Here is a 14,103-nt window from a genome sequence, read left to right on the forward strand (position 1 = left end):
TGTGTACATATTAAGCGAATGCTCTATGTGGCCCCCCTCTCTTTTTCTTCCTTCAAATTTTGGCACGTACCCACGAGGGGGATTGGCCATGGTTCTGTGCACTTGGTTACATGTCACTGCATTTTTTTATTTCTTTCGTCTCTGCACTGCTGTGTTCACCCTACTTCTTCCAATCTCTGATAATGTTACAATATCTGACAAAATAGCATTTTCCTGGAACGCATTTTCTGAGCTATAGCGAGTGTATGTCTCAGCGCAGATTAAAGGGATAACAGATCAACACAAAATCAATTCAGCATTCTTTAAAATCTCAATCTTCATGGCAAAATGTTGATTAGGAACATATAAATGAAGAGCTAAACTTAGCAGCACAATTTCATGCTGAAACCCATGTGCGAGTATGTCAGTGTGAAATCACAGATTGCAAAGTACTGTACTCTTACTTTCTGCACTTTGCATCTTTTAATGACCAACTGCAACGAAACTTAACTTATGCTAAATTTGTTACAAATTAGTACATATCACTGATGCAATTTTGACAACGTCGCAGGGCTGTTAATTGTATAGTTTTCCTGTTAGCAGCCTTTAAACAGCCCCCTAGCAGATGACCCCTGTACCTGGTGGTTGTCGCTACAACGCAAGTCCCAGCACACCGCCTCCGAGATTCTTTAGTGCGCCGCCTTAACTCGGAGGCCATGCCAAGGAGCCGTGCGTTCTAGCGCATGTGTCACTTTTGGCGAGCAGTAATTACAGCGTTTTTCTTTTTTCATTTTCGGTATCCAAAACGGCTATTTATGCGAGCTTTTCGCAACGCTTCTGCTCGTATTTTAAATGCCAAATTTGCACGTGGTCTGCTCTATCTTCTTTCTTGGTCCAAAATTTTGTTGCAGTTGGCCTTTAAGTACATGAAAAGTTCTCAAAAGATTGCCAAGCTCAAGGTTTGGACCCTTTAGAGGGCAAGGTAATCCTTCACAGGCAACCATTCCCAAGCAGACGCCATCAGAACCTAATGTTGCATGGAGCTGGTGTGCGAACTTTCAAGGTGCCAAGGTGGCATTTTCAACCATCTTAAATTTTTGCATGTCTGCTTGGTTTCTTAAGTCTCTCCCCCAACAGGAAAAGTGGCCTTTCTGCTATTACAGAAGTGCACAATTTACTACATATAGTATGTGCTTTTGATTAAGGTTAGTACAAGTGTTTCCTGCATAAAGCAATTGCCATGTTTTATGCCATTTTTCTGCACATTAGCCGCATTAACTGACAGTCATCAAACCAACAGTAGTGGCCGGAAGCTGACATAGAAAAGGCAGTAGAAACAAACTGCGGCAGGCGCCAGGACTTCTCTTAGTTACAAGGTTTTAATCAACATTCTTCATAAAAGTGTACAATTCAAGACGCTGCACAGCACAGTTGGGCCATGTAAAAAGGATCTAAAATGAGCTAAGGCTGTACACTCTTTTCTTTTATACACAACACTGCTGGCCCACGCACGCACACACACATGCACACGTGCACACACACACACAAACACGCATGCCTGCCATAGTGCTTCCTATGTACACATTCCACAAGAGCAGCGTAGCATCCACTCCGGCTGACTTGGTGTGCATGAAGCCCCTTGTTTTCTGTTTTATTTTTACATAAATGTCTTCTGTCGCCCAAATAGGTTGTCATGTGTACCTCGTATTTATATGTATTTATAGTATTTTATATTTATATATATATATATATATGTATATACTTATATATTTATAATATGTATAATATATAACAAGGCTAAGTAGATACATTGCTCTTCAAACCACAGTAGATACAAAAAATAAAAGGAAAACACCCACTCTTCACCAAAATGGCTGCGTTATTTACAGGCACAATAAATAGATTCACAGAAGAAAAAAATAGGCACAACAAAAAACACCACGACTTCCTGTCCCCTTTTCATTAAATAATATACACATTCACAGTAATGTACAGCTGAGCTGATGGGAGAAGGGGGTATACTGGGAGGAAAAGGAGAAATTCTGTTATATACAGCATGGTTGACATGTTCTCACACGTCCATCTTGTTAGCCCTTGTCAATATTAATCGCGAACTGGGTTTTCAATATTCATAATCAACATATCTATAGCTCATTCGTTCCACAGCATGCTGCACTGAGCTCAATGAATGATCGTTTGGCTTCATGCACTACTAAAGCTCCCCTCCCCATCTTTTTTTCTGCGGTTCTCTTGCTGATATGTTGACTTGACTGCAGTACTTTTCATATTACCAGTCAATGTGAGGCACGATGCCTTCTTGCTCTATCTAAAAAATTCTTTGCCACACATCATCTATGTGATCCTCAAACAATGTATAATACTCTGCATGAGAGTTAGTCTAACAAGAAACTATTTCAAAAGCTACCAGCCAAGTCATCACCCTTGAGACTAAAGAAAGAAGCCCTAGCTAAGCTCAACGAAGCTTCCTTCTTGGCAACAAATGTTGCGCAGTGACACAACAATGCACCTTAGAGTGAGCACAAAGAAGAAAAAAATGTAGGGGAGGGAGAGGCTCAGACAAAACACTTCTTCAGCCAGTGAGAGCAACAAGCAATCATGCTACTGTTGCTTACCTAGGTGCTCTTGGTAGTGTACATATATTATGTGGATATATTAACAACGTAGCTGATGTTCAAAAAGACAGCCTTAAAAATGAGCAAATTAAGAACATGCTTTTTCACTTCCCTCCTCCCTGCAGTAAACTTTGGAAAAGAGGCAGGAAACCATTTTTTTTTACATTTGTACAGGAGATGCTGCATCCTCAGCAAGAGTATGAAACAAGTGCATTGAAGGAGCAAGGGCAAAAGGGAAAAGACAAACAAACATAGGTAGCAAGCACCGAGTGCTCATAGGTGAGAGAATCACAAATAGAAACAATGCCACCAAAATAACAGACTGTGAAGTATGTGGCGATGACAACTGTAATGCATGCAGGCATAATGAACGTACGCAACTGTGGATGACATTCCATTCGCAATGGAAGCAGCTGCCGCTGACTCACTTTTCCCTGAGAGTAGCAACAGAACCATTTCATACATATGGATGCATGTCACAATGGGGCGTAAGGTATTGCTTCGTTGACTATGGCCCCCCCATGCATAACATAGCATGGTTTGCGCTGCACTGGTAGCCTTCTGAATAGCAGCCAAAGATTAAGGTTGCCTTCTCTCTTTGGCTTTTCATTTGGAGGTAAGAGTGCGCTTTTCCATAATGTACTACAATAAGAACTCTCTTGTGGTGTACATTCTAATGACTACGAGAGATCCAGTGTGCACTGCACGAGTAAACAGATTGCCTTGTGCATGTACAAGGAGCGCCCATCTCTGTGACACTGCTCTTTAGTATTTCTCTAACTAAAACCGGTATTGCTGGTCAACCCATACCATGCTTGTGAAAGACACTAATGCAAACTAGTTTGTTATCAAAAGCAGCACCTCTTGCCATAGACCGAAACAAATAAACCAGGAAAAAGATAGGAGGAGAAGCCATCAAGTCTTGGCCCCACAGCAACCAGAAACATTATATCACGTTACAGTTTTTCAGTTCAGCTAACAGCATTCGCACGATTCGAAATCATCTCCAAGAGCTGTGACAACAAACACAGTGTCAACCAAGATGCACGCGTGTTCACATGGTGAAAGAAGCAGTCAAAGCAAAAAGCACAGGTACCGGTTCAGGGACTGAGGATGGCAGCATCGGTACGATACATAACAACAACAACAACAAACAACACGACGTGATGGCAGCGCTCACAGGATGGGAGAGAAGAAACAAAATTAAAACATCTTCCCTCCTTGCACCGGCTGTATCTGCCCATTTCCGCATAAAGGTGCACTTGCACCAGCACCAGTCTCTCATTTTTTACACACCAGAACGCTCACAGCCTTAGATGAGACAAAGTTAGGAGACTGCTCTCTTACAGCAGCACCTCCACAGCATGGTAGAGCTTCATTAGGTTTTGGATGTGTAGCGGCAGGCAAGACTGCCTGTCGTGGCTGTGTGGGTCCAGGGAGAGCCACGACAGTGTGTTGTAGCCTTCCAGCACGTACCTGCAATCAGTTACCCAATATTTCGCGGTCAGAACAGGAATGGCATAAACACAGGACACTTGGCACCATGACGCGTACTACAATACTAATTAGCAAGAAATGTGGTGCCACTGTTGCATACACAGTCGAAGTGCTTATGAATGCTTATAATGAACGCAATAGTCCACGAAAATTGGTCGTTATGTCAATAGTTCGTTATATGTGGACTCACCCTTCAATAATGTGCAAAGATGAACAACACTGTAGTTGTTTGGCAGTTACGATTCAACACCAATTTGGTCCAAAAGTAAAGCATTATTTCCAGAACCTTATTTTTTCGTTCCTGGCACTTTTACATATCCAATTTCAAGTTTCCATTCAAACATCATCAAAAGAGCAAAATGCAGCGTCGTAGCCCCTTTGAAACCGTACCTGCGGCCGGTTCCGATCACCTGTCATTTCAAAACTGTGAGCACATCCGGCGGCATTTTTTGCTGCAAGTCTGATATATCGTACTATCAGCTGGACGCATGGATTCTGCATACAATAGTGAAGCGTTCTGTTTGGCTGAAGGCGGAAACTACTGTGGCATGATGGCACTTTCCAAAAGACTTGCCATTACAGCTGCAGCATCGGCCACACGCATGCCGAGAGCCATGAAGCCGCATTTTTCTTAAGTTGCTTCGGCCCAATAAGTTTGAAGTTCCTAAGGCAGAACACCATCGTGAGTCGTTAACAGCAATAATGTAAACGAAACATCGACAAGCTGTAAACGAAGACTCTTTGCAACTTTACGTCAAAGCAGCACGTCATGCTACATTGTGGGGATGCGCGACACTCGCGCGTTCCCTGATATGTTTTTCCCGCATGGCACGTGTCCTGTAATCCGGCTTCGCCGCGTGGCCTGCGTGATGCCCGCGGTGGTCGATGTGGTTGGGGCGCAGTGCGAGAGATGGCGCGAGTGTTGCGCTGCTAACGCTGCCTCATGGCAGGGTTACTTGGGGGCGCAGGGGAGAACAGGCTGGCTCTTTCCCGGCAGATTGGCGAACAGCGTGGACGTCCCGCGCGTGCGCCGACCCATGCTTCTGCAAGACCACCTCGCGTGGCTGCCTTCGAACGCGCCACGGTTCGCGTAACAGTACGCGCGAACGACCAGGCGTTGGGATCCAGCATGGGGCGAACATATTCGCTCGCTATCCGGTCGCGGTGAGTCGGACTTCTAGATTTGTCGCGCGCCCATCGGCATGTTTTGTGGATAGCAACTCGGCTAGCAGGCATTGATCTATGAAAGGTGCAATAAATGCCCTTGTGATTGTTTGCACTACTGTGTTGTCGTTCCTTTGTCCCAAGAGCACGGAGGAGAACCCCACAACGTTCATGCCGACTCTGGCCATGTGAATATGGATAGTAACGCTTGAGCAGCCGTTGGTTCAACGTGGTCCTCAAACAACACGCGACTGCTTTGACACATGCTTTCGCGTTGTGGTGGGCGCAATAATACACAATGTATTTACAAGCACAAAAGTATAAGCGCAGTCCAAAGCTGTAGAAAGCCCGAAGTCGCCTAGGAACTGCCAAGGTCGTTTGTTGTGCGGGAGGCTCATAGCCTTATTGTTCTGCATGGTTCGTCTAGCCACTCTTAAGTTTTACTCTAGCCACTCTTAAGTTTTACCCGGGAACGCAAGTTTCGGACGGCAGGAGGCAGGCAGACAAGACAACGAGCGGACCATACACGGCTTGGGGCTTCTCGCTAAGCGCTGAAAACTTTTTCCTTTGCTTACTTTTACACACAAGTTTTAAGCGCTATTCAAATTCAATGAAACTATATGGTGTACCTAGGCGAATTCAAGGCTGTGTGCGTGCGTGAGATTCGGTAAACACGATGTTGGGACCACTGTGAATTGACACTACACCGTGCAACCTATGACGATCGGCAAAACCCGCAGAGGGTGGATAAATCGACGAGCCTCTTAGGCATGTAGGGCCCTTTGGGCTGTACTTTTCGGCGATGAGGTAGCCTCGTCGCCTGTGGGATTATCTGACTGAGCTATGCCGAATGCTGGGTTGCGATAGTCAGTTCGAATCCTGCTCCTTTTATGCGTTGCATATTGCAATCACTCAGTTCAGCCCTTGGGCGCGGCCGGGCAGCCACCATTGACCTTTAGCGCAACCATGTGACATGATGTCACGACAGCCGGAGGAAAAGCTGGGCCTTAACTCGCGCTGCCGCAGCCACCACCTGGCTCGCGCTAGGGGCGCTGCGCCGGCGCGTGACGTCACGGAGGAAAAGCTGGGCCCCAACTGGCGCGGTCGCGCGCGGCCGCAGCCACCACCTGACCGCGCAATATGCAACGCATTCTTGACTTAACCAAGCTAAGCCTGGCCATTTTTTTTTTTAATATAACGATGGTGTGCTTGACTTCGACCTCTTCCAGCGCACTACATCTGCAGGCTTGGAGGCTTGCTATCGGCAAAAGATGCCGATAGCGAGTAGGGCTATACTAATCCAGGTACAACCAAATTAGGAAGACTCACTAAGCCTCAACAAAAGACACTCCCTCACCAGAACAGGAATTGGCCTCCCTGGTGCAGTATTTGGCCACTACCTCCCTGATGATTCCTACAATTAACCCATGGCCCTCAGTCCCCAGCAGCTGCGGAGCACCTGACCAAGGTGACGGTCAGACCTGTAATGCAGCAGAGGGTGCTAAGAATCTCTAGGTCCGGACAGGCCGCCGATGAAAACTGACCCCATCAACCTAAGCCCTGTCGAGTGAGGCTAGCATAGCAGGACTCTTTAAGGAACTATCCGACATTGTTTGGGATATAATCGGCGTTAGTGAGATTAGAACTGGTGCGGCTTATACACTGCTGAATAACGGCCATGTCCTCTGCTATAGAGGTCTCCCAGATAAGAAGCAATACAGGGTGGGATTCCTAATCCATAAGGACATAGCGGGCAACATTGACATATTCTACAGCATTAATGAGAGGGTAGCAGCAGTCGTAATCAAACTTAATAAGAGGTGTAGATTAAAGGTAGTACAAGCCTATGTTACAACATCAAGTCATGATGATGAGGAAGTCGATCAGTTTTATGAAGATGTTGAATTAGCGATGAGAAAAGTACAAACTCAGTATACTGTAGTAATGGGCGACTTCAATGCAAGAGGGGGGAAAAGCAGGCTGGCGAACAAGCAATTGGAAAATACGGCAACGATTCTAGAAAAGCTAGAGGAGAGATGCTGGTACAATTCGCAGACAAGAATAAATTTCGAATAATGAACACACTTTTCAGGAAGCGTAGCAACAGAAAGTGGACCTGGAAAAGCGCTAATGGTGAAACAAGAAATGAAATTGATTTCATACTTTCTGTTGATCCCAGCATAGTGCAGGATGTAGAAGTGATATGTAGGATAAGTGCAGTGATCATAGGTTAGTGAGGGCTAGGATTCACCTCAATTTGAAGAGAGAAAGGGTAAAATTGGTCAAGAAGAAACAGGTCAACCTAGAGGCAGTAAGGGTAAAAGCAGACAAATTCAGACTGGTACTTGCAAACAAATATGCACCCTTAGAACAGAGAGATGAAGATGACATAGAGGCAATGAATGGAACTATAACTAGGCTGGCTTCAGAGGCAGCCATTCAAGTGGGAGGCAAGGCTCCAAGGCAAACAGTAGGCAAGCTCTCTGAAGTAACAAAGGACTTAATAAAGAAACGACAAAGAATGAGAGTGGAAGACAGAATTTGCAGAACTGTCAAAACTTATTAAAAAGGCAAAAATAAGTGATATTCGAAACTATAACGTGAGAAAGACTGAAGAAACCATAAAAAATGGACGCAGCCTGAAATCACTGAGAAAGAAACTTGGCATAGGACAGACCAAGATGTATGCACTGAAAGATAAGCATGGTAATATCATCAGCAATCTCAAAGATATAGTAAAAGCAGCAGAAGAATTCTATACTGACCTGTACAGTACCCAGAGGAGTCAGGATACCTCAATTAGAAACAGTAATGAACAGGATAAAGAAACTCCCCTTATATCTAGCGATGAAGTCAGAAGGGCCTTGCAAGACGTGAAACGACGAAAAGCGGCAGGAGAAGATGGAATAACAGTCGACTTAATCAAAGATGGAGCAGACATAATGCTTGAAAAACTGGTGGCTCTTTATACGAAGTGTCTGTCAACCGCAAGGGTCCCAGAAAACTGGAAGAATGCAAAGGTTATACTAATCCACAAAAAGGGAAACGTTAAAGAATTGAAAAATTATAGACCCATTAGCTTACCCACTCCCAAGTATTATATAAAATATTTATCAAAATAATCTCCAACAGAATAAGGGCAACACTGGACTTTAGTTAACCAAGGGAACAGGCAGGTTTCAGGAAGGGATACTCTACAATGGATCGCATCCATGTCATCTCTTTACCTCTTTACTTCCCCTTTCCCTTCCCCTAGTGCAGAGTAGCAAACCGGAGGTTTTAACTCTGGTTAACCTCCTTGCCTTTCTCTCATTTGCATCTCTCTCTCTCTCCATGTCACCAATCAGGTAATCAAGAAATCCGCAGAGTACAATCAGCCTCTATATATGGCTTTCATAGATTACGAAAAGGCATTTGATTCAGTAGACACACTAGCAGTCATAGAGGCATTACGTAATCAAGGTGTACAGGACGCTTACATAAATATCCTGGAAAATATCTAGAGATTCCACACCTACTTTAATTCTCCACAAGAAAAAGTAGGAAGATACCTATAAAGAAAGGGGTCAGAAAAGGAGACACAATCTCTCCAATGCTAGTCACAGCCTGCCTGGAAGAAACATTCAAGCTATTAAACTGGGAAGGATTAGGAGTAAGAATCGATGGCGAATACCACAGCAACCTTCAGTTTGCCGATGACATTGTTCTATTCAGCAACACTGCGGATGAGTTACAATAAATGATTGAGGATCTTAACAGAGAGAGTGTAAGAGCGGGGTTGGAAGATTAATACGCAGAAGACAAAGATAATGATAAATAACCAAGCAAAAGAACAAAACTTCAATACAGTCGAACCCGACTATATCGAACCCGTTTACATCGAATTATTCTATATATCGAACAATTTCTGGACACGATATAGTTACAATGAGTATATATCGCAAAAATTACGCTTACATCGAACAAAAATAGCAGCGACACCCGATATATCGAACGTCAAGCAGCGGAAAGTGCCCCCGGAAGTTGGCTTTCCCTCGCGGTGGCGGAGAAAACCCGGCTGCGCGGCTCCATCCAACAGCTCCCACTACCGCGCTGCCTCGGACGAGCCGTCGGCACGCCCCCTTGCAAGAAATGATCCTGGCCCGCCCACAGCGCTTGCTCAGACAGCCAATCAGATGCTCTTATGCCCTCGTCATGCAAGATGGCGAAAGTGCGACTTGTCTCGCTGTTTTTGTGTGCGCCTTGTAGGCCTTCTCTCGCAGTTTTGCCATGATGAAGCGGAAGAATTTGCCTTTCGTCGTGAAGCTCGCAATCATAAATCGTGTCGAAAGCGGTGAGAAGTCGGATGTCCCCGCAGAGCATAAGATTCCGAGGAGCACTCTCAGCACGATCTTGAAGAATAAGGGGGAGATTAGGGCTAAAGCGTCCAAACTTGAGACCCGGTGCCCGTGGCGCCCGACCCGTACGCACGGCCGTGTACAAGTGGTTAATCTGAAATTGCTTCAGCCGTGCCGACTTCCGCGTGCTCGGTGATGACCGTAAATTCTGATGAATGCGACGAAGCCGTTGCCAGTGTTGCCGAAGTTTGGAGCGAACTGTCAGAATTTTTGGAAGCTGTTGACGAATCAACGGTAGATGAGTTTGTGAGCGCAAATGATGTGTCGCGACCACGGGAGAGCCCGAAAACGAAGACTACATTGCCAACATCGTACCGAGCACAAGTGAAAGTGGGCACAATGAGGAAAGCAACGACGGTCCTTGGCCCACATCCTCCGAAGTGATTGGTGCGCTCGCACTAGTCCGGTGCTTCTGCGCGAATGCGGAAAGTTGCGGCCTCAGCTGCTCCGACTCCTTAATGTGGAAAAGTGCGTGCGTCGCAGGCAGCGAAATTGCCAAAGCAGAAGAAAATGCAGGACTATTTCGTGCGAAACTAAGCTAGTTTAATCAATAAAGTGATTTTATAAATGGTATGTGCTTTTATGACATCCAATTATTTAGCAGGCTTATATTGAATTATGCTCTATATCGAACTGATAGGCGTTTTTTTGCGAGTTCGATATAGCCGGGTTCGACTGTACCGCTAGTAAACCTCTAGAATCTGTGAAGGAGTATGTTTACCTAGGTCAATTAATCACACGGAACCCTTATCATGAGAAGGAAATTCATAGAAGAATAAAAATGGGTTGTAGCGCATACGGCAGACATTGTCAGCTCCAGACTGGAAGCTTACCATTATCACTGAAAATGAAGGTGTACAACCAGTGTATTTTACCATTGCTGACATATGGGCAGAGACTTGGAGACTGACAAAGAAGTTTAAAAACAAGTTAAGGACTGTATAAAGAGTGATGGAATGAAAAATGCTAGGCATAACCTTGAGAGAAAGAAAGAGAGCAGTTTGGATCAGAGAGCAAACGGGCATAGCCAATATTCTAATCGACATTAAGAGAAAAAAAATGGCGCTGGGCAGGTCATGTAATGTGAAGGTTAGATAACTGTTGGACCATTAGGGTTACAGAATGGGCACCAAGAGAAGGGAAGCGCAGTAGAGGAATGCAGAAGACTAGGTGGTGCGATGAAATCAGGAAATTCGCAGGTGCTAGTTGCAATCTGTTGGCGCAGTTGGCGCAGGTAATTGGAGATCACAGGGAGAGGCCTTCGTCGTGAGTGGACATAGCGTGAGCTGCTGCTGATGATGATGAATTTGGGAGTCGGCGATGAATGATATGGTTTCGTTCCGTGTACATCGACGATATCTTCCCATCGGCAGTATGAATTACGGGGAGACGTGGCAACTAAAGTGGTCAAATTGTCAAAATTTTCAATTTTCCTTAGTTTTTTTTTTTTTTGGTCCTCAGATACGACGGGATGCTTGTTAAAATATTTCATCTCGTGGTGAAATGATTTCTCAGCTATCCGTTGACGCAGCACCGCCATCTGGGCATCATCGTAAAGAGGAGAGATTGGAGCTAAGGATAGCCAGAGCGATGTATTTCTCCACTGAAAAATAAACCAGCAAACGCAAGCGAAAAAAAAAAAAGCAAATACGGCATTGCGATTGGGCACAGTAGTCACGTGCGGCACAGGGCGCACTCCTATTGGCCATTGTAGAGTTGAATTGACGAACCACTTGGCCGCATTTGAGCAGCAGTGAGCTGCGCGTTCCGATCAACGTCATTGACGATCGTGGCAGCTTAACGGACGTGTTCTGTGATGAGTCCCAAAGGAATCAAGTTCCGAACGGCCCAAGCTTAAGGAATATCACAAAAGGCATGGAACAGAGGGAGAAAATGGCTGGTAGACGCAGATGCTGCTGAGCTTGTTGACGCGGCACGACCGGCAGATGTGGGCGACCGGGAAGTGCATCCGCTTACGATGGTGAAGGTTGCTCGCGTGCGAGCTACAGATTTAAGCTCCAACTCTCACTAATAAAGAAGTAGCGCAACGAAAGGATTAAGAGCGGACGTTGTGAATCCACTGTCATCTACCTCTACACAACACATCAAAAAGGCAACTAAGGTGCATGAAACTGCTGCAAGAAAGCGAAAAACTACATCGAAATGTAAAGAAAACGTGTCCTCACAAGCAAATGACTACATCCCAGGCGGGTTTTAGGTGCTCAAGGTAAATATTTAAACATTTACAACAAATGAAACTTTGAGCTCAGTTTTCTTAGCTTTCATATTTTTTACAGTTGCTTTCCAGTGCCATCCCAGCGCCATTTCACAACGAATGAATACAAAATCCTACTGCCTTTTGTTACTTGTATCCTGAAACATTGGCGACTGCAATAAAGCTGTCCCTCTTTAACTGCACCTCATAAAAAAAATTTACAATGTTTTTTTTTTTTTTTGCAAATGTTGTTAGACAATATGCAGAGGAAAGTTCAAAAATATTTTATCCTTGTTGCCGCATTTAAAAAATAAACCAATAGCTTTATTACACAGAATGGGCACTGTGAACATGTGTATGTGAGAATCTTGGGGAACTCATATGTAATCAATTTGGGAATGACCATTGCAGGCAGCCAATTGTTCTAACTTGAAGACTATACTAGATAGCTCATAACTAACTTAAGTTATGATATCAGCATAACAAATCGCACCTGCATGCCGAATTTCACCAATTTATTCACACAAAAGAAAGTATTCATTGCCACGTCCACCCTTAAGCAAAGTCAGCAGCAATGCCTTTGCGCATACTCCACCCGCGTGGCTGGATAGTGTCGCTCACACTAAGACGATGCTATCATGAAAAGCACCAGCAGCCGGGAGGGAACGCTTCATCTGCCTCTCGTTCTAAGGAGTCACTGAAACTCGAGATTATGCAACCTCCAATACTAAACATGCAGAAAGACAGCTTACATGATGCCACGCCGTCTTGGCACGCCCACTCTTTGCACAAGTGGCAGATTTCTTCTAAAGCAGGGTGCACGGCTGTGTATGCGCTCAGCCATGCGCAGCCACAGCCGATACACAGGCCAGAAATCTCAACGCACTCCAACATCCGCCTCTTGCGCGCGCTCGACTGCATTATTATACGCTTGCCTCCTCCCCCTCTTTCCCTTTGCTCACTAGGGCAGGCGGCCATCGTGAAGCCACCATCTTTCTTTTCTCACCCTCACGTCTAGGACGAAGTGTGCGGGGCATGATAGTACCTTATCACACTTGGACTTCACAGGGAAGATGACGTGGCTCCACTTTGGTGGTTGCTCTTGTCGTGCCGCATGTGATTTGAGAGGTGCGTTTGCAAGCAGCAGCTTGTAATTCAATCATTTGATTATCTGCATTCGTGGAAGTTTTCATTTATTGTCTCGGCATTCCTTTGCGGTGGAAGCGAAATTTCGTTATATTGAAATTGCAAACAAACACTTCGTTATATTGAAGTTTTAAGTACATGGCGTTTTCTATGGACAACAGGTTATGAAAAGTTAAATACTACGTTATATCGAGGTTTAACTGTTTAAACAATTATTGTGTAAAACAAACAGCTGTAAAATTCCCTTGAAAAAATATTTTATAATTCTATTTTATATATCAAATTACCTATATAACAAACTTTCTTGTGATCCCCTTCAGATTCAATATATTAGTGTCCGACTGTTTAAACTGATACATATGAAGGTCTTTCCTTACCGTAGCACATCAGTGGTCAAGTTGGAGTCAAGTGGGTGGTAGTTGCGCATGTGTGTATTTCCATGTAGAATGTCATCGTGGTTCTGGTGCACGGTGGGGCAATGCAGAAGCAGGGCACTCTGTTGAAAAGAGAATGAGCAAGACAAAAAATGAGCCTACAATGCTAAAGAAACCAGTCACAGTTCAAAACAATCGCAACAGATGAGGCAGTCAGATATCACAAGAGATGGTGGCTTCACCACGTTGGCACTTCATATATGGCCGAAGTAGAGCAGGACGAAGAAAGGTCACAAGAAAGGTTGAGGCAGAATGCGTGCATTGTCTTTTCATGTATCCTTAGCCATTCTCCACAATTTTGGCAAAAAGAATGATGCTCAACAAAAGAGAACTGAAACTTTTGTAGCAGTTAATGACAACATGCTGCTTAGCTTTGGTGTAAAGGCGTCAGTAGTGATGTAATTACAAAAATAGTGTTGGCTCCTCCATTCTTTTTTTTCTCCATCTGATGATGTTACAATGGAAATCTAATTACATGACTAGGCAACTGTAGTTTATGAACGCAGCTCGCTGGAGTTAAGTAAATTTTACAGAAGATGCTTCTAATATGTCTGCACGCATGAAAATTATGCGAGATTGTACACATGCCCGAGCTTTAAAACCTACATACACCCACAGCCACACACACACACACACAC

The 14,103-nt window shown here is 44.6% G+C and overlaps 1 protein-coding gene across 4 annotated transcripts in view; it reads right to left on the bottom strand.

Moving 5' to 3' along the window:
- Positions 1 to 1,339: 1,339 nt before the first annotated feature.
- The window catches only part of skd (mediator complex subunit skuld), a 161,282-nt gene continuing 148,518 nt past the window's right edge, over positions 1,340 to 14,103 (bottom strand). For all 4 annotated transcript variants that reach the window (XM_075684473.1, XM_075684474.1, XM_075684472.1 and 1 more), the window contains 2 exons: positions 13,409 to 13,527; positions 1,340 to 4,088 (listed from right to left, as the gene is read on the bottom strand). In XM_075684473.1, the coding sequence (XP_075540588.1) occupies positions 3,956 to 4,088; positions 13,409 to 13,527 (252 nt within the window). In that variant the 3' untranslated portion in view covers positions 1,340 to 3,955. The remainder of the gene's footprint in view (positions 4,089 to 13,408; positions 13,528 to 14,103) is intronic.

The sequence above is a fragment of the Dermacentor variabilis genome, chromosome 3, assembly GCF_050947875.1.
Source record: "Dermacentor variabilis isolate Ectoservices chromosome 3, ASM5094787v1, whole genome shotgun sequence".
NCBI classification, from domain to species: Eukaryota; Metazoa; Arthropoda; class Arachnida; order Ixodida; family Ixodidae; genus Dermacentor; species Dermacentor variabilis.